At 39.9% G+C, this 20,888-nt stretch overlaps 1 protein-coding gene across 1 annotated transcript; it reads right to left on the bottom strand.

Annotated features, from left to right (window-relative positions):
- Nucleotides 1-7: 7 nt before the first annotated feature.
- On the bottom strand, nt 8-16,148 carry LYSMD2 (LysM domain containing 2). Its single transcript, XM_081290091.1, has 3 exons — nt 15,438-16,148; nt 1,828-2,159; nt 8-635 (listed from the first exon to the last, which is right to left on the bottom strand). Exons 1-3 carry the CDS (start codon nt 15,708-15,710, stop codon nt 593-595), a joined length of 648 nt encoding a protein of 215 aa, XP_081146217.1. The 5' UTR covers nt 15,711-16,148; the 3' UTR covers nt 8-592.
- Nucleotides 16,149-20,888: the final 4,740 nt, after the last annotated feature.

Here is a 20,888-nt window from a genome sequence, read left to right as displayed (position 1 = left end):
CATAATTTAAAAATTAAAAATTAATTTTTTCCCATTTTGAAAAAAAATGAAGACTCATATGTGAAAACATATTTTATTTTCTCAGACTTTTGTAGTTTATTTTTACAAAATAGCAGACAAAATTTGGTTCTTTGTATTAATACAGAATATGTAATACATATTGAAATATATATATGTATATAGCACTTAAGTTATAAACACACAGCAAATTCAGCATCACTTAAACAGCCACCATGTTTTTCACATAATTAGAATTTCATTAGGAGCTAAATACTGTTTTCAGCTTAAATATATAAAGTCTTTGATGCTTATCTCCACCAGTATTTACAAAATCTAGTCTAAAAACTATTACCACCTACAAAAGTAATAAGCTTCAGAATATAATTTTGCTATCATGCCATAATAAAAACTGAACATTTTAGAAAGCCAGAGGGAAATAACCACTTCAGTGCAACTGCAGTAGGTAGAGTTAATCGTGATTTTAAGATGAGTGCTATGGGAATCCAAAAGGGATGCTTCTGGATCTTCAGTCACCAGGTTCTTTATGGCCCAACCACTGCTTAATCCAGGTTAGAATCATGCCACTAATCACCTAACTGTGATAGAGGGACGTTGCATAGGGACTTTCTTCATCTCTAAACAAACAAAAAACAACAAATATAGCATAAATTAGTATTTAAAATTACAATCAGAAATCTAAAATATAATAAAAGAAAAAGTTATACAATCAAAAAAAAAGTTAAAAAAAATAGATATATATATGTTAAGGTACAACTTAATACCTACTGGATAAGAGTGTATCCACTTAAGAGTATTGTGCACACCTTGAAAGTGGCATGAAAAACAAATATTAATTAAGGCATACTTTACTATCTCCATCTTACTGGTGTCTCAATTATTGGAACAAATAATGATATATAATAATTAAATATATTACATTTATGTAAATTATATTTATATCTGTTTGCTTTCTATATGCCACTTCTTTCTCAAATGGTACTGAGGTACCTAAAACAAACAGCATATTTATAACAAGATGAATAAAGTAGAGATTAAAAAATCAGGACTAAGGAAAGGAGAAGGAAGCCAATAAAGTAACCATAGAAGTACTATATAGAGGTCAAACCTGGGCTATTTTACTTGTAAGTTTCCCAGGATCCAGGGGGAAAAAAGAAACACAACAGCTTGTACCTTCTTAAAATCATAAAGCCAGAAGGAAACAAATTCTAGAGGAGATAGAAAGGTTTGCTTCAGTACCAAATTTTAAACAAAGTAAAAAAAACTCATAGGAGGACTGGGGTTGTGCCTCAGTGGTACAGCGCTTGCCTAGCATGGGGGAGGCACCACAGGCTCCTCTTCATGTGAAAAACTGCTATCAAGTAGGTTCAATCCTCAGTACCACATATAAATAAATTTTTAAAAATAATAAAGGTCCATCAACAACTAAAAAAAATTTAAAAAAAGATTTCACAGGAAATCTTATGTAGGAAACACTTGGTAACAAATAAGAGACAATGTTTTTGACAAATTTTATAAAGGTCGGTATTGTCCAAGTTTTCTTTATGGCACTGCTTCCTTTGAACAGTCAACAAGATGCTATCCAGAATTACTAGCTGGACATTAATGTTATTAAAGCAAAGAAGCAATTTTTTTATAATAAATAACAGAGAAAAAAGCATTTGTAACAGATAAAGCCTTAAGCATTATGCGGTAGCTCTCTTTGCACTTCATACATTAGAAATGTCTTTCTAGAATTAAAATGTAAAGCAAGGACATCTTAAGAGTAATTTAATCAGCCTCTGACATTTTTTACCAGGGAATTTTTACCTGCTTTCTTCTTTTAGTTTCTTGGCTGCCTGTGTTGATAATTTAATCTGCAAATCAAGTCTTTGAAGGAAATCTCTGGCTGACACTTCTTCAGGCTGCACAGGCTGAATCTCAGATTCCTGAGGACTGGGAGGAGGGAGGTCTTCCCCACCCACCACAGGCTCCTGTTCATGTGAAAAGCTGCTATCAACAGTTTCATTTTCTGGAGAATCAACGGAGTTAAGTCCATTAAACAACAAAGGCTTCTCTGATATAACTGGGATGTTCAAAGTTTTCTTCAGAAATATACAATCATTGGTAAACAGTTTATTGGCCCTTTTAATCTGTTCCATCTAAAATATAAAAAAAAAAATGAAACACAGAGTTACATATAACCAAGTCCAGGAGGAGGATTTACTATACAATGCTGAGCAACATTGACTCTTCAACTGACTCTTCTCTGATACAGTCTTGCTAAATTCATGAGCAATGTATGTACAATGCCTTCTCTGATTCGAGTCCTCACTTGAGTTTGTTCACCCCATAGTTTGGTCATACTATGCTGCATCTGAACTTGTTGGAGAAACATCTGTGCTTACATTTATCACACTGTATTATAGTACATCTACAGACTTCAGCTGACCAGCCTGAGGACCTGCACCACATCAGGCACTCCACATACTAGATACTTCTAGTTATCAAGAGATGTCATTAAATTCTGTTTCCCAATCTTAAAAAAGGAAACTCATTTTCCCCCAGTATATTATTTCTGCTATAAGGCAGTCTTTAGCATTGATGGCCCAAAGTCTCTGAAGTTAAAAAATATAGGATTTTAAGCATTTATTTAATGCATTTTATTCTTATTTTAACATTTGCATTGTCTGTATTAAAACCTGTTTCCTATCATTGCTACTTACTTGTGGAGAGCTTCCTATGTCTCAAGAATTGTGCTTGGTGAATTAACAGATACAGGAGGTAGTAGAGGCATCAGTACAACCAGATTTGGAAGAATGATATAGGCTAGAGCTACGGTCAGTCTCACAGAGAAGGTGGATTCTGATTTTGACTCTTTGACTTCAAGTAGGCCTTGAAAATGAGTAGACATGGGTAAAGAAAGGTGATGGGGGCATTTTACATGCAGTATCTCATTCTTTTGCCCACATGGAATGGGTATGTGAAGATCCACTTTATAAACAGAAGACAGTAGGCTTAAAAGATATTATGTATGAAAGAATCATCATATAACTGGCAGATGAAGAAGCTAGAATTTAATATATGTTTATAATGTAATCTAGTATTTAATATAGATATGTTGTTGTTTTGAAAGTTTTTTTTTTTTTTTGGTTTTTTTGGGGGTAGGGAGGACTCCAGGGAATGGCGCCCAGGGGCCTTTCCCACTTAACTACACCATAGTCTTTTTTAATTTTCAATTTGAGATAGAGTCTTGCTAAATTGCTGAGGCTAGCCTTGAACTTGCAATCCTCCTGCCTCAGCCTTCCCAGCAGCTGGGATTATAGGCATGTGCCACTGCAGTTGGCAACAGAGATTTTTCTAACCTATAATTCTTTCATAGCTAGTGGATGTCTCCCTCAAACCACAGATGTGAAAAAGAAGGGTGAGGGGAGAACAGAATTTATACAAGTTATCTCATTTAAACTTCAAAACAATCTAAATATTAATATTATCAGCTCCTCTTCACAAATGAGGAAAGAGAGGTAAGTGACCTGCCGGAGTCCACAATGCTGGTGAGCGTAAAACTCAAACTATGCTGTACCTGAGCTTGTTGGAGAAATGTCTGTGCTTATGTTCATCACACTGTATTATAATGTGTCTATAGACTTCAGCTGACCAGCCTGAGGACCTGCACCACGCCAGGCACTCCACACACACTCCAGCATCTCATTTGTACCACTCTTTCTCGTGATGTAACTTATGTGTGGATACGTGTGTGTGTGTGTCAATATAACACATATACATATACATATGGAGAGAATATATACAAAAGTATTACAAATGTTCTACACATATTAGATAGATGTTAGGAGTGGCAGTGGATGGTACTTTCTATTCTCCGTTTTCCAATGAAGAAATTCAAGCACCCAAGAGATGATTAATTGATTTGAGCACGTGCATACAGCTCTATCAATGTCTGAACTGGAAGTTCTGTCTGACTCTAAAGTCCATATGTCTGGATAAAAGTGAATAATTAATGAAATCAAATTATGGGAGCATTTAATACTAAATTGATTCTAAGTAGCAAAAAAAAAGAATTATGTTTCTACTTCTAAGAGCCTGAAGACACAACAGTCAAAGAAATTAATCCTGTTCCTCCTGCTTTCCCATGATAAGCTGAATCCATGCAAATAGTACCTTCAAAGCTTTTGTTTGTTTGTTTGTTTGTTTCTCTTTTAAAAGATACTACAAAAGAACAGAGAAAGGATGGTTCTTTGTGTGGTAGTTGCAGGAGATGGCAAATGGCAAGAAAGAGACCAAAGTCATGAGCAGGTCCATTTTAGAGAAAAAATTAAAATTTCCAAGTATCTCTGGCCTTGCTTAGATTTATTGGAGAGTGTTAAATAACGTCAACACTTTGCAAGATCCTGTCTCAAAATAAAATAAAAAATGGTTGGGGGTGTAACTCAGAGACAGTACCACTGAGTTCAAACCCCAGTATATATATATAAAAAGACTGACGTCTATAACAAGGGCTGGTAAATCACTGCCCAGGAACCAAATCTGACCCATCACCTATTTTTGTATAGCACACAAGCTAAGAATGATTTTCACATGTATACGCAGTTGGAGGGGAAAAAAACAAACAGAAGAACACATTTCCTGACACATGAAACTATAGTAAAGGTTTACCAACTCCTGATTCCTCGAATTTTATAGATAAGCAGAAAATCTTTGATTTTGCATACAGGTGGCTTTTAGTTAATTAAAATTAAATGATATTGATAAATATTATACACTTTGTATTATGGTTTGAATTGCCTCCAGCCAAATAAAACAAAATGTTGAAGTACTAACTCCAAGTTAAAAAAAAAATTAAATGAGAAGTGGTATTATCTATTGTGATGGTTATTTTCCTTTTAAACCTATCCTCACCTCTCCATCCATCCCCATCTCTCCTTGAACCTGTTCTGAACCCTGGGGGCTAACCTTTCTTAATTGAGGGGATACATGGGATTGAACCCAGGGGCACACCACTGAGCCACATCCCCAGGCCTTTTCATTTGTTGAGACAAGGTTTCACTAAGTTGTTTAGGGCCTCACTAAGTTGCTGTGGCTGGCCTTGAACTTGCAATCCTCCTGCCTCAGCCTCCCAAGTCATTGCAATTGCAGGCATGTGTGCCACCATGCCCAACTAAGGGGGTGGGGGAGAAGACCTTTTAAGAACTACATTTCCCAAGCCTCCATATTCTTGAAATGTTAGTTGGTTAACTAAAGGAAGACACCATAATTCTGGTGGTTTCATTCTTCAATGGTCTTAATTTTTTATCAGGCAGTCCCTCATCCCAGACTCCACCCCTCCACCAAGGGAAGACTGGATTTCCCTTGGTACTTTAGGCCTAGGATGGATGTCTTCCTGCTGTGGCTGTGTCTGAGTTCCTCACTACCCCTTGTTGGTTCCCTTTACCCTGTTCATACTCTATAAAGGTCCCTTCATGAAAGTCTGTGAATTCCCAAGTTGCCATGTCCTCTGAGTATGCTCTCTCTATCCAGCTAGGACCTGGACTGATAACATCCATCATGCAGAACAACACAGGCCATTAAGGTCCAGCCAGGGACCAAGGATACTGAGCACAAGACAAGGTGACTGAGTGGGGGCCTGGGTGCAGTCAGAGAGACTACAGGCAGTGAAGAACAGGGCTCTCCAGGCTCTTCTGTGCACTACTGTGCAAGTGATTCACTACAGAATTGCCTTGTAACTAGTCCTGAGCTTTCTGGCATCAGGGACTGTGTTTTCACTCAGAATGATCAGTAAGCATTTAAGGTATTCATTGATGGGATGGGCATGGTACTCCATGCCTATAATCCCAGCTAAAGCAAGAGGATCACAAATTCAAGGTCAGCCTAGACAACTCAATGAGATTCTGTCTCAAGTAAAATAAAAAAAGGTTGGGGGTGTAGCTCTGTGGTAGAGTAATTGCCTGACATACCCAAAGCCCTGGGTTCAATACCAGTAAATTAGGGATATCCAGATGTAGTTAGCATCAAGATGGGAACCAATCTATAGACAGATTAGATCTGAGTCAGAAGGTGAAACAGGTAAATGAGTTTAAGTTAGTAGTTAGACACACAGGCCACACTTTCTGGGTTCACATTCTGGTTTTTCCACTTACTTACCATTCTCTACATCTGTTCTCTTACCTGTAAAGTAAGAATAGGAATAGTTCCTCTCATGCAATATGACTGCTATGAGGATTAAAAGAATTGGTTTATGTAAAATATTTAGAACAATACATGGCAGAGAGGAAGCACTAAAAAATGTTAGTAACTATCATGATTATATTTGGTTAAAAGTAAGAAAGCAACAGGTAAGGGCAAATCTTTGTTAACAAATATTTAGCTAATGAGAAGGAGGAGGATAGGAATTTTCTCCCATTAAACTTTTTAAAATCTCTCCCAAAATTAGAATATATAAAGATTGTATATAGGGCTGGGGATGTGGCTCAAGCGGTAGCGCGCTCGCCTCGCATGCGTGCGGCCCGGGTTCGATCCTCAGCACCACATACAAACAAAGATGTTGTGTCCGCCGAGAAGTAAAAAATAAATATTAAAAATTCTCTCTCTCTCTCTCTCTCTCTCTCTCTCTCTCTTTAAAAAAAATTTAAAAAAAAAATAAAGATTGTATATAAACCAGCCAACATGAACAACATATCTCCAAAAAAAAAAATTTTTTAAAAGTATTTTATCTAAACTTTACACTAACTTAGACCAAGAGCATAGGCTCCAAATTCTGTTACCTATAGCAATGTCAAGGCAAGAAACAGCTATGCAAAAAGCCAGGGAGGGGGGGGAACAGACACAAATACCCACGATTCCGCCTATAATCCTAGCAGCTTGGGAGGCTGAGGCAGAAGGATCACGAGTTCAAAGCCAGCCTCAGCAACTTATCAAGGTCCTAAGCAACTCAGCAAGACCCTGTCTCTAAATAAAATACAAAAAAGGGCTGGGGATGTGGCTCAGTGGTTAAGTGCCCCTGGGTTCAATCCCTGGTTTAAAAAAACAAAACAAAACATACCCAGGATTCCATCTAGAAAGAGCAGCAGCAACACCCCAAACTGTGTGGTGAAATGTAGGGAGTAATAAGCCAACTTCAGGCCGAGGTAAAGAATTTGGAATTTATTTTGAATGTGATGAGAAGCCACTGGAAGATGAAGGAAGAGAATGACATGATCTGATTACAGTTAAAGATCACTTTGCAGCTGTGCAGAAAATGGGTTGGCAAGAAAGAAGCACTGGTGGAAACAGGAAGTCCAGCTATGGAAGTAAGCACTGAGGCTCATATGAGAACCGTGGGTAATCTAAAACAGTGAAAGATGTTTTGTTTGGAATGTTTTATTCTTCTGTTGGAACATAGGTTAGGTTTCCTGTTCTGGAAATTGGACCCACATGAAACTAAGAAAAGCCATTATCCAATCCAAAGAAGGGCTGGAAAACTCCACAGCCTTCCCACCTGCCCACCTCACAACATTTCCTAAGAGTCACTTAAGCCTGAAAATAGAAAGTACAACCTTTTGCAAATGACATAGAACTACTTTCTGTTTCTTAGGACGGAAGTACAGCAATCAAATGCTTTCACTTCATTCTCTCCTAATCAGGGTTGAATAGTGTGACTCAGTGAAATAAAATTCACTCTTTGGTCACTAAGAAACAGGTTATAGAACGAAAGGAAGAACTAACCGGATGGGCCCTGGTCAATCATGGTGAAATAAAGTAGACAAGTGCTATCAATAACTTAAAAATAACCTTTTAAAGTGACTCCCATAAATACACTTTGTAAAGGTGAAATTATTTAGGAGGGAATTCACAATGCTTATTCCCAAAAGGGGAATAAGCTCCTCAGGAGCTCTGGGGGATGGACAAGAACCCTTACAAAAGGCACTAGGTCCACCATCATCAGTTCACATCTTGAACAGTGAAGGTAATATTCAAAACCTCTTTGCTTCCTCTCCATTCCTTAAAAGAGACAAGCCCTTCTGAAAATATTTCAGGACAATTTTATATATGCATACAACTATCATTTGATTTTTATTTAATAGAAACAGATTTAAATACTAAATGATTCTCTCAAGATTCACTCCACACCTGTCTCATGTTATGTTCCAGGTGTTGGCGGCAATCAGACCCCTCCATTGCCATGTGCTCATGGGGGAGAAAAAGATGTATTTTTCTTCTCCACACTCTCAGAAGAGTAAATATAGTCCCACTTACAGGAAATTTCCAAAAAAGGTAACTTACAAACTAAAAAGTAGATCAGTGGTTTCCTGGCCTAAAGAACAAAGAGTAGAACAGGCCCTGGTGATGGTTTCGCAACTGTGTAAATTTACAAAAAAAATCATTGAACTGTACACTTAAAACAGGGTGGATTTTGTGGTGTGTAATTATACCTTTGAGCTCCGGAGGATTGTTGTTTTTATTTTTTGGCTTTTGGTTTTGTTTTCTGGTACTGGTAGTTGAACCCATGAATGGTTTATTTATCACTGAGCTACATCCCCAGGCATTTTTTAAATTTTTTTTTGAGACAGGGTCTTACTAAGTTGCCAAGGCTGGCCTCAAACTTGTGATTCTCCTGCCTCAGCCTCCCAAGTTGCTGTGAATTTTTTTTTTTTAAGTATGTGAGAACTCACTCTACTAGCACCCCAAATTTCAGGCTATTTTACTATACCTCTCACTATAAGTGGCACTATGTCCAGCAAGGGTCAACAATCTCTACCAGCAGCAGACTGAAGTATTATTTGTCTGTAGTATTTATAAAACTGCACATTTACATACCCTTCTGCTTCTAACTCACAGTACTTATTCTAAAATGACAATCATTTCACTTTTTTTTTTTAATCATCAAGATAACTTTTATGTGGGAAAATGTTAAGCAACAACTTGGCCAAGAAGCTAACTAGAAAAGGAAGAGAAGACCCTAGGAATAAAACTAGACAGAAGGTCACCGAGGGTACTGGGGATGAGGGGGCCTCTGGATCTTAGAAAAGAGGCAAGTTCCCTGGGGGAAGTAAAAAGACAAAGTTTATACAAATAATAGGTGCACTTGGCTGCCTCCTTTTCACTTTGAGTTTCTATGCTGTTCTCTGGAGGTTTCTCCAGGGTTTCCAAACAAAAAGTTCCCAGTGGCAACCTAGAGCTGGTCAACTTCCTGCAGAGGCTTGAATCCAACTGGGAGGAGCAAGGATGGCAGAGAGAGCGATGGCTAAATCTAGAACACAGGGTTAAGGAAGGGGCCTGTTAGTCTCAGTAAATATTATTAAAAAAAAAAAAAAAACTAGGGAAATTCCAGCCCCAGAAAGTTTATGTCTGAGGTTTGAACTGTATTTAACAGTTTTCAACCTGACCCAAATAGTTTCAGTTACCCAGACCCACTTCTTCAAATGCTTACTACTCTGATAAAAAAAAAAAAAAATGTCCGAACCTAAACCTATATGTAGTTCAGTGTGAAAACCCACAGCTATGGGAGGAGATGAAACCAACAGCCAACACTAGCAAGAGCAGCAGCCTCCCACAGATTTCAGAATGTGCTTCAAACTACCTCGTACAGTTCATATCTCCAGCAGGCTGCACCTCCTCACTCAGCCCTTACCTGGGCCCTGGTCTTCCAGGACCTGCTCAACTGTAGGACTTACAATTTCATACCAGTCAGGCTTTCTTGTGGATTAGGTCCCTGTGGACCCACCAGGTGCTATGTACCAGGCCGGGAGGATATAAAGATACATCAGACAAGCCAGGAGCAGTGGCACATGACTGCAATCCCAGTGACTAGGGAGGCTGAAGCAGGAGGATCATAGGTTCAAGGTCAGCCTCAGCAACTTAGTGAAACCCCCTTCTCAAAACAAAGGGCTGGGGGTTTAACTTAGTGCTAAAATGCCTCTGGGTTCAATCTCCAGTACAAAAAAAAAAAAAAGAAAGAAAGAAAGAAAGAAAGAAAAGTAAAAGATGAAACAGACAAGCTCCTTGCTTCTCAAGTAGTTACAAGATAGAAAGGAGTTAGCTGATAAATTCACTATAAATGAAAAGAGAACATGTAGTCCCAGCATCTAGTACAGGGCCTCAAACAATGAGACCCAATAAAAGTGGGAAAGAAATAATGAACACCATTTATTAGTAAGTAAGTATTAATGATTTTAAAAGGGGTGATGGGAAAACATCATAAAAATATTTTCCAAGTCACTGACAGAAAAACTGGGACCCATCAGTGTCAGCCTGGACAGGTCCTTGAACCTCCACATTCTTTTTTTCCTATAATGGAGCCTCCTGGGTCCTCAGGTGCATCCCCAGGGCAGAGATATTCAAACTGAACAGTAAACAAATAAGCAGAACTTTTCTAGCATATCAGCAAGTCATCCAAAATCCAGCCACTTTTCACTATCTCCTTTCTTTGCTTTGGTCCAAACTACTGTCTTCTTTCACCTGCATCACATGCAAAAGCTTCCCTATGTGGTCTCTGCCTTGGCACAGCCTTCCTACAGCTCATTCTCAAAACAGAAGCTAGAGTGATCCTTTTAATGCATAAGTAAGATCATGTTACTCTTCTGCTCAAACCCCACCACCACTACTGTCAATGGGTCCCCAATGAGAGATAGAGTTTAATCCCTTAAAACTGCTTTCAAGGCTTCAAGTAATCTTGTCCAACTATTCTCAATGGCATTCTAAACACCAGCCATACTCTTCCTGGGAAGTCATCAATCATGCTCCCACCTCAGGGCCTTTGCACCACTGGCTATTCCTTCTGCCTAGAATGTTCTTCACCAGATATCTACATGGCTCCCTCCCTTTCCTCCTTTGTAAGGGCTTCCCTGGTCATCCCATTTTAACTTGCAACCATCCCCAATGGTCCTCCCTATCCTCTCCTTGATTTTTTTTTTATTTTGTTCATCAATATCTGACATATAACATACTTTGTTTACTTACTGTCTTAACTGACTAAAATATAAGTTCCATTAGGGCATGGATTTTTATTTGTTCATGAATGTCTCACCAGAAAGGTGGAACTGGAAAAAGAAAAAAAAAGAATAATTGGATGCATGATAAATACTTTAGGAAAACAAGACAGGGAAAATAGGGGAAAATGCCAGTGTGAAAGAGGGTTGCAATTTGACATAGAATGGTCAAGCAAGATCCCACAGAGGAAATACTTAAGCAAAGTTTTGAAGGCAATAAGGGAGCAGGTCACAAAACCAGGACCAGCTAGATCACTGCCCAGAGCCCAGTGGAAAATGAAAATGTGGGGCCTTTGTTTACAAATGAAAGATTTTAAGACACAACCGAGCATTAAATCAAGTAACAATCCCTTCTAAGCATGGGGCCTTATGTAACTGCATAGGTCACACCCATGCAGCGGCTCCTGCACTCAGCCAGCCCTTCAGCTATCTGGAAAAAAAACATTCCAGACATATGGAATAGCAAGTACAATGAGCCCAAGAAGGGAAAAGACTTTGGGAATAAGCAAAGAGGCCACACTTCTAAAAAAAAAAAAAAAAAAAAAAACAGAGATTCATAGATGCCTTTTCCGGATATTCTGATCCCAAAGGTCTGAGGTCAGCTGGACTCTTCATTTTCAGTCTGCCCCAGCACACTCCTCTCCCACCCAGGCCAGCTGAAGGAACACTGGTCTACCCCCATATCCTGAGATGTATTTGGCTTCCAGCTTTTGAATATCACTTTGGATACCCAGCTTCCAATTTGTTCCCCTTGGAAACCAGGGAAGGCAATCAGGTCTCCGTGTTCACCCCTTGTCAGAGTCTCTGTTCTGGGAAGCTTCCTATACAAAGAGCACTACTGACTTTTACCCAGTTTCCCCATTAAGGGACTGAAGTCCTGCCTGGGACCCAGCTGGGTGGCTGAGGAGCTGCCCTCAGTAGTCAGGCTTGCCTGAGAGTTCCTACTCCTCTAAGCTACAGAGCTGTGCTCTATCCCCACACATGGAATATTAAGGTCAACTGTTTGCCTGGATTGACTCTTAATTTCCAGGCACACTACTGTGGTGGGCCCCTTGGTCCCCAACATCTCTTCACTGAGTCTTTTAAACAACAATTTGAATATGTTGTAGATGATCCTGGCAGTGAATATTAGAAAATTAAACTCATTCAACTTCTTTCTGTTCAGTTAAGAGAAGGAAAAAAAAAAAAAACAGAAAACCTTTCTACCTTTAAGCTTCTACCTAAAATCTCATTTACCATTAAGTAAATCCAATTAATATATACAGGTATTAATTAAAGCAAGAATATTACTTCACTGTATGGTATTATTATGTTCACTGGTTCTATACAACCAGTAGAGAAGTCTCCAAAAACTTCATCAACTACAAACCAGAGCCCAAGGTAATGAAATACATATATATGGAAAAAAACAGTGGTTCTCAACCAGGCATGAGTTTGCCTCCAAAGGAATGTTTGGCAATGTCTGAATGAGGAGAGGGATGTGCTACCTGCCTCCAGTGGGTAAAGGGCAGAGATACTGCTAAATATCCTACAATGCACAGGACAGACTCCAACAACAAAGTCCATATAATCAATAGTGCTAAAATTGAAAAACATTGTAAAGGACTATTTGTGATCGTAGACTATATTTCCCAATTCATCATACCTGAGTTACATCTTAAAATCAAAAGTCTTTATAAAAGCAATGAAAAATCTGATTTACTCTCAAATGGAAGGGAGTAATAAGGTTATAAGTAATAGGATTTATATTGGACAAAACATGGATTAGGAAGTATTTGATCAAAGGTAGAGAACTACAGTAATCAGCTGTTTGGGGGCCGTAAGTAACTCAAGAGAAACCACTAAGGCCTGTGGGTAATGGGAGATCACCATGGGAAGAAAACATAGGAAATAACACTCCTGGATATCATAAAAGTTCCTAGCTGTAGGCACCCTAGCCTAATAGGGAAGATGTACAGAAACCAAATAAAAAAGACTTTCCTTCTTCAGTAACCAAGATGCTGAGAGACCTCTAGATAAGAGTAGATATCAGAAGTAATATCTAGAGAAAAGCAAATCCTTTATCAATACTGTGTTAATTCAAGCTGCTCTCAATAAAAATCATACTGGGAAAAGATCCTTACCTCTTAACTTCTTCTTTTTTGTAAAAAGATTCATTCCACCTATGTGCTAGGCTTACTGTGAGAGTCAAATAAAATCAAGATGCAATAGAACAAATGCAATGCCTGACACATAGCAAGTATTAACAAAGAGTAGCTATGGGTATTTTCCAACTGGGCTTTTCTCTGGCTCTGACCCAAACCAGGCCCCACTGATACACATGGAGAACTATAGGTCTATGTTCAATTTAGAGAACTCCCAAGAGGTCAGAATAGGGGTTCTCCATGGCATATCAGTATATGACTGCACAGCAAGGTTCCTGCTCTCAAAATGAAAACTCAACTCAAAATGGATCAAGGACGTAGGAATTAGTCCAGACACCCTTCGCTTGATAGAGGAAAAAGTAAGACCAAATCTTCATCACATCAGATTAGGCCCCGACTTCCTTAACAAGACTCCTAAAGCACAAGAAATAAAATCAAGAATTAATAAATGGGATGGACTCAAACTAAAAATCTTCTTCTCAGCAAAAGAAACCACCAGTGAGGTGGACAGAGAGCCTACATTTGGGGAGCAAATTTTAGCCACACACATCAGAGCACTAATCTCCAGGATATATAAAGAACTCAAAAAACTTAACACTAAAAAACTAAACAACCCAATCAATAAATGGACTAAGGAGCTGAACAGATACTTCTCAGAAGAAGATATACAATCAACAAATATATGAAAAAATATTCAACATCTACTGTAATTAGAGAAACGCAAATGGAAACTACTCTAAGATTTCATCTCACACCAGTCAGAATAGCAGTTATCAAGAATACAGACAACAAAAAATGTTGGTGAGGATGTGGGGGAAAAGGCATACTCATACATTGCTGGTGGGACTGCAAATTAGTGCAACCAATCTGGAAAGCAGTATGGAGATTCCTTAGAAAACTTGGAATGGAACCACCATTTGACCCAGCTATCCCATTCTTCCATCTATACCCAAAGCACTTAAAAATAGCATACTTCAGTGAGGCAGTCACATCAATATTCATAGCAGCTCAAATCACAATAGCTAAATTGTGGAAGCAACCTAGATGCCTTTCAATAGATGAATGGGTAAAGAACCTGTGGTATACATACACAATGGAATATTACTCAGCATTAAAAGACAATAAAATCATGGCATTTGCAGGTACATGGATGGAACTGGAGAATATCATGCTAAGTGAAGTAAGCCAATCCCAAAAAATGAAAGGCAGAACGTTCTCTCTGATTAGTGCTTGCTGATCCATAATAGGGGCGGGTGGGAAAAATGGAGGAACTTTGATTGGGCAAAGGGGAGGGATGGATGGGAAGGATGCAAGGGCACAGGAAAGGTGATGGAATGCAACAGGCATCATTACCCTAGATACATGTATGACTGCACATATGGTGCGATACTACACGGTGTACAACCAGAAAAATTTAAAGTTGTGCTGCAATTGTGTACAATGAATCAAAATACGTACTGCTGTCATATAAACTCAATGAAAATAAGTTAATTAATTTAAAAAAATGTTAAACTGACAGAAAGACCTAATGGTAAACATATACCTGCTTAAATATGCAAAATAGATTACTTCCATCCTTGGCAATGAGTCGGAGTTTCACTTCAGGAGAAAGATATGATCACATTTCTTCTCACTGCTGTCTATGGTGCTTCAGGAAAGAATACTGAAACTGATACTCAACTCAAATGTTAAAAGGCCATCACATAGCTCAGAGTTAATTATAAGTAATTTTAATGAAACAATTTGTTCCCTCAGGTTTCCATGTTCTTCCCAGAGGTGTAATGCAATATACCCAAGACGCACACACATAAATTTGTAATAAACACAGCCCTCTCCACAGGTGTCACATTCACGGTTGCCAGTGAGCCCAGGGGTGTAATTTCACTTCTAAATAAAGAAGCATAATCGATAGAACCAGTACCATACAACGGGCACAACTGTACCCTTCCTGACTCATCATAGAGCTTGTTTACAAGGAGAACAGAATCCACCTCAGTGCGGCTTTGAGTAAATATATAGTAGTGAGATGGCGAGAGCAAATCGGGTGAAGGTGGCTGCCGGTGATACCAAAGTCCTGATCCTCCTTGATCTTCCTCACCCAACACCTCCTGGGGAGGGAGCACTGGCAGCCCGCCCCTCTGGCTGCAGGACCAGCTTGGGCGACCATCGCTGCTGCCAGCAGCGCGCGCCAGGCGAGTGCTTGGGGCCGAGCCGCGCGGGGACGGCTGGCTGCACTCTCCACACCCGAGTCCTCCCGTCCCCCTCCCCCGCCCCGGAGCCGCCAGCCCGGGCCGCGGCAGCGCGCCCTGCTCACCGTGACTCCGTACTTGAGCGCGATGCCCTGCAGCGTGTCGTCGGCGCGGACCCGGTGCTCCACCAGGCGCTCGATGACTCCGGCGCCCAGCGGCGCCCGCACGCTGGCGGTGCTGCCGTACGAGCGGGTCTTGGTGCGGGCCAGGCTCACCGACAGCTCGGCCTCCTCCGACTCCGAGCCGGAACGCGAGCGCGGCGGCGGCGAGGGGGCCGAGGGCCGCGGCGCGCGGGGGCCGCCTTCCCGCAGGGACAGCGCGGGCGAGGAGTCCGCCATGGGTCCTGCCGAGGCCGCCAGGTCGGGGAGCTGCCAAGGGGGCGGTACCTCCTCTGCCGCCGCCGCCGCCGCCGCCTCTTCCTCCTCACAGGGGCTGTGGCTGGTCGTTCCGCGGGGGCGGCGGGCGGGAAGCCGAGGAGGGGAGCTGCGGGCCGGGCATGGCGGGCGTCTCCCTCCTGCAAGGCCTGCCTTCCCCGGGCGCCCGCGACACAGGCGCACCTACCAGGCCAAGAGCGAAGTGAGCGCCCGCAGCAGTCTGGCGGACTGCGGCAGCTCCACCCTGCCCGCCCGAGCCCGCCGGGCCCTATGGAGCGAGGAAGCAGGGGCGCGCCAAAGCCTGCGGCCCTAGGGGCTAAAAGAGGCCCATCCGGAGGCGTCCTGGGCCTCTAGTGGACCCCGGGACCTGGACTTTGCTGACAAAGCCTAAGTAGAACCGGGTCTTAGCAGCAGTGAGGGGGAAAAAAAAAAACCTCCTGGAAGCATTGCTCTGCCTCTTTTATTGATTCCCAGCAGGGGCCAGCTTGCCCAGACCTTCAAGCACTTTCAATGCCAAAGGTACTTTCCTCCCCCAACCCGTTTACTTTGATGACCTCAAAGCCAGGTCACAGAAACATTAAGATCATCAAACACAGCTTCCCTAGGCCCATCTCAACTCTACTAGAAATTCTTAAAAACATAACCCCAGGAGGGATAGCGCTTTTAAAGGCTGGTGGGTGGCCTCGAACTAACCCTCCAGTTGTTTGGAGTTCACTCACCTTTTCACAACCGCTTACTAGCTACAGTTTTTTTTTCTCCTGGCTCACTAATTGGAATTTGCCATATACATCCATCTGTTGTTTTTTCTTACTGGTTTCCTTTTTGACACCTGAAAGCATAATTCCCCTCGGTACTATTGTTAAATCCACCTAAGAACTCTTATCTGAAATCCACCTAAGAACTCTTATCTGTACTCTTCATCTAAACACGTTCTTCTCCAAGACACCCTCTCCTCAACACCCTGGTTTCAGGCATGTTATACAAAGATTCAGGCACATTATACTAGATTCTAATATCCTAGTTTCTATAGTATTTTGGACAGCTTTCCAAAAATATCTCCATACGTAGATCAGGAGACAGGAAGTTTGATTTATTGGCTGAAGTTTTGATATATTACTGTGTTGGACAGAGGCAAAGGGAATAGCTCTGTGTTGGACAGAGGCAAAGGAAAGAGGTTGTCCCCATATCACTCTTCCATTAAAAAAGTTTTATAGTGGCTCTCTGAGGACAGCAGCATCAATATAAAGCCAAATTGGCATTCAAGTTCCTATTCCTATTTTTATTATTTACTGCAATGGTCATCTGTAACTCATTCTATATATTCCAAATGTTCCTGCAAAACAGAGCTACTTGAACTTGCTTACTTATTCCTACATCCATGCCTTACTTATGCTATGCCCTCCATCTGTAATTCTACTCTTCCAAATACCCTACCCTAAAAAAAAAGTCTACATTTTTTAAATCTTTAAGGTCTGTCCCAAATAATATATCCTCCATGAGATTTTTTTCTTAATCTTCCCAATTGTTCCTCTCCCTCACCTGCCCAGTTGTTTCTTTGTCCTCCAAATGTGCTTTGTACCTCTTGTTTTCTTTTGAACTCATTGTGTGTTGTTTGAATCATTCATGCACTCGTCTGATCTCCACCACTGATAAATGCTGCTGGAAAGCCTAACAAGGTCTTACTCATCTTTTAAGCTCCAGCAGTACCTAGCTCCTAAATTCACAAGTAGTATAATTGAGATGTAACAAAAAGATCCTGAAGTCTGAATTAGATTGAATAGCTCAAGCCTGCCATGCATGAACTTCTGGGTGGTATCCAGTGTGCCCCTTCCAAGACTCAAGAGACAGGCAGAACCCCAGGGTCTCTACACATACATAAAATCAGGTAATGTTTCAAAAAGAAGTATCCACCTTCAAAGAGTTTACAGTCTAGCAATGAGACAGCATATAACAAGTTTTCCATCAGAAAAGCATAGTAAAAGACTGGATGATTCTATCTGAAGATTAAAGAACTAGGTCACATAAGCTGTTATTAAGTGGTCAGTGCAAAAAATTCCATAATTAACTTTTTTCTGCTTTTTTATTTTTATTTTTTTGTTTTGTTTTTGATACTGGGAATTGAACCCAGGGGCACTGAACCACTAAGCCATCTCCCCAGCCCTTTTAAAAATATTTTATTTAGAGACAGGGTCTTTCTGAGTTGCTAAGTGCCTCACTAAGTTTCTGAGACTGGCTTTGAACTCAAGATCCTCCTACCTCAGCCTCCCAAATTGCTGGGATTACAGGCATACGCCACTGTGCCAGGCTCTATAATTAATTTCAATTAGTTCCAATCAATTAGGAATGATATTACAAGCTGTATTTCTTTCTTTCTTTCTTTCTTTTTTTTTTTTTTTTTTTTTTGGAGATTCACAGTGCACATAAGAATAATGAAGCTCTAGAAGTAAACTATTTTATTTCATTTGACACTGTATTTCTCAAACAGATGTAACTGTAGAAACTCTTGTCTCAGAACTCCTGCAGTTTGAGAAATGTTGAATTAAAGGGTAAATACAGATCTAAATAAGGAAACAGAAAGATAACTTTGAAAACTGAGGCCTGGTATGGTGGCACACACCTGTAATCCCAGCCATTTGGGAGCCTGAGGTAAGAAAATCACAAGTTCAAAGCCAGTCTCAGCAATTTAGCAAGGCACTAAGCAATTTAGTGATCAAAATTTAAAAAATAAAATAAAAAGGGCTGGGGATATGGCTCAGTGGTAAAGGGCCCCTGGGTTCAATCCCTAGTACCATTTTTCTTCCTTTTATGTGTATCTACATACCAGAGCACAAACTTCACAATTAATAAAATATCAGAAGCATTTCTTTTGAGAAGACTATTGAAAGGAAGCCTTTTGTTACTGCATCTATTTAACATGGCTCTGGATGTCCTTGGCAAAAGAAAGGGACAAAAAGAAGAGAAACTTAAAATGAAATGAACAAACCTTTGTTTACAGATAGCAGGTACTATGGCTTCAATGTATCCCCCAAAGGCCCATATGTTAAAGGTTTGGTCCTTCGCCCATAGCACATTTGGAAGGTAGCAGAACCTTTAAGAAATGGGCTCTAACTGAAAGTGTTCCTATGGGAACATGCCCTTGTAGGGAATATTAAAACCATGATCTCTCTTCTCTCCTCTTCTCCTCCCTCACCCTCCCTCTTTCCCCCTCCCCCATCTCTCTCTCCCTCCCCTCATCTTCTCTACTTTTTTGGTTGCCATGGGCCCAAAGGCAGTGGAGGCAAACAGATTATGGACTTAAACTATAAACCACAATAAACCTTTCCTCTCTTTAGGATCATCTCAGGTATTTTGTCACAGTGGCAGAAAACTAACACAGTCAATAATAATAAATGTTGATAGGCTACACAGATAATGTCTACAATAGAAATGGTTCAAGCTATTAATATTTAATCAAAATTACAACTGGATGCACTGGTGGACAGGTGTATGTCCTGTGACTTGGGAGGCTGAGGCAGGAGGATTCCAAGTTCAAGACCAACTTAGTGAAACCCTCAGCAACTTAGCAAAACACCGATTCAAAAAAAATAAAAAAGACTGTGGTTGTAGCTCAGTGGTAAAGCACCCTTGAGTAAAATCCCAAGTACCCACCCCCCAAAAAAGTTAGTCAAAGTTACAAAATACAAAAATAATGTGCAAACATCAATTGCATTACTCAATCAGAGAAAAATAAGTGTTAAAAAGATGATATTCCACTTCCCAACAAAAATACCTAGGAATAAATTTAGATAAAAAGATACATACCTTACATGGAAAAATATGAAACTTTGTTGAAGGACATAACAGAATATATAAGTAAAAACAGATATATACAAAATTATGAATAGGAAATGATAAAGTAATGAAAACATAATTTTCTTCCTAAACTAATGTATAAACTCATTAAAATCCCAGAATCCCCACAGGATTCTTCAAAGGCCTGGCAAAGTTATTCTAAAATTCATATGAAAGATAAGAGCTAAGAAGAGATTAAATATTCCTTTTTTTAGTTCAAATTTAGTTTTTTAAATAATAGCTTTAGGGGCTGGGCATGTGGCTCAAGCGGTAGCACGCTCGCCTGGCATGCGTGCGGCCCGGGTTCGATTTTCAGCACCACATACAAACAAAGATGTTGTGTCCGCCAATAACTAAAAAATAAATATTAAAAAGTTAAAATAATAATAATAATAATAATAATAGCTTTATTGAGGTATACATCATAACATTATTTATTTATTTATTTATTTGTTTGTTTTTATTTAGAACAAGTAACAACATGCATTTATACAATTGAGAATAATTCAAAAGAGAAAGAAAATTATGGGATGGGAGATGAATAAATTTCTGGCATAATGTCCTGGGGGTAAAATCCATTATATAAATGAAAGGGTCAATCTCAGAGGCGGCACAAAATTTATCTCTATTAATAAGAAGGTAAGGCAAAATTTAGGTATAAATACTAGTAGGCGGATATATGTGGGAATGGGAGCTTGTACTTTCTCTTTAAAAATTTTTTTTAGTTGTAGATGGACACAATACCTTCATTTTGTTTATTTATTATTTTTGTGTAGCGCTGAGAATTGAACCCAGTGCTTCACACATGCTAGGAAAATGCTCTCCCGGTGAGTCACAACGCCAGCCCCATACTTTCTCTTTTGATAACATTTTTTTTTCAATAAAAGTGAAGGTAATGTCACTAAGAGGACAAATGAGAAAAAAAGTGTTAGATGTCAAGGAAAAAAGGAAATATGAAATGGAAGGACATGAAAGTGAAGGAACTGGGAAATACAACTTCCTGTCTTAAGAGTCATTACGTGAAATAATAATTTTTTTTCCGGCACTGGGAATTGAACCGAGGGGTGCTTAACCACTGAGCCACATCCCCAGCCTTTTTTAACTTTTTAAATTTGAGACAGGGTCTCACAAAGTTGCTTAAATCCTTATTAAGTTGCTGAGATTGGCTTTGAACTTTCCATCCTCCTGCCTCAGCCTCTGAAGCCACTGGGATTTACAGGCATGTGCCATGGTAACTGGCTGAGGTAACAAATTTAAGAGAGATAAGTTAACATGACTATGTAATTTTACCCAGTCATGTTCATCTGCATG

Source organism: Spermophilus citellus (genome assembly GCF_964194105.1).
Source record: "Spermophilus citellus genome assembly, chromosome: 4".
Taxonomy (NCBI): domain Eukaryota; kingdom Metazoa; phylum Chordata; class Mammalia; order Rodentia; family Sciuridae; genus Spermophilus; species Spermophilus citellus.
The sequence above is the reverse complement of the archived record's forward strand: the minus strand, read 5'-3'. Positions and strand labels throughout refer to the sequence as shown.

Coding starts and splice junctions, on each gene's coding strand:
- LYSMD2 (XM_081290091.1), bottom strand. CDS start 15,710: ATGGCGGACTCCTCGCCCGCGCTGTCCCTGCGGGAAGGCGGCCCCCGC. Junction 2,160..15,437: donor CGCTCAAGTACGGAGTCACG/GTGAGCAGGGCG, acceptor TTTATATTTTAG/ATGGAACAGATTAAAAGGGC. Junction 636..1,827: donor AAACTAAAAGAAGAAAGCAG/GTAAAAATTCCC, acceptor TTGTTTGTTTAG/AGATGAAGAAAGTCCCTATG.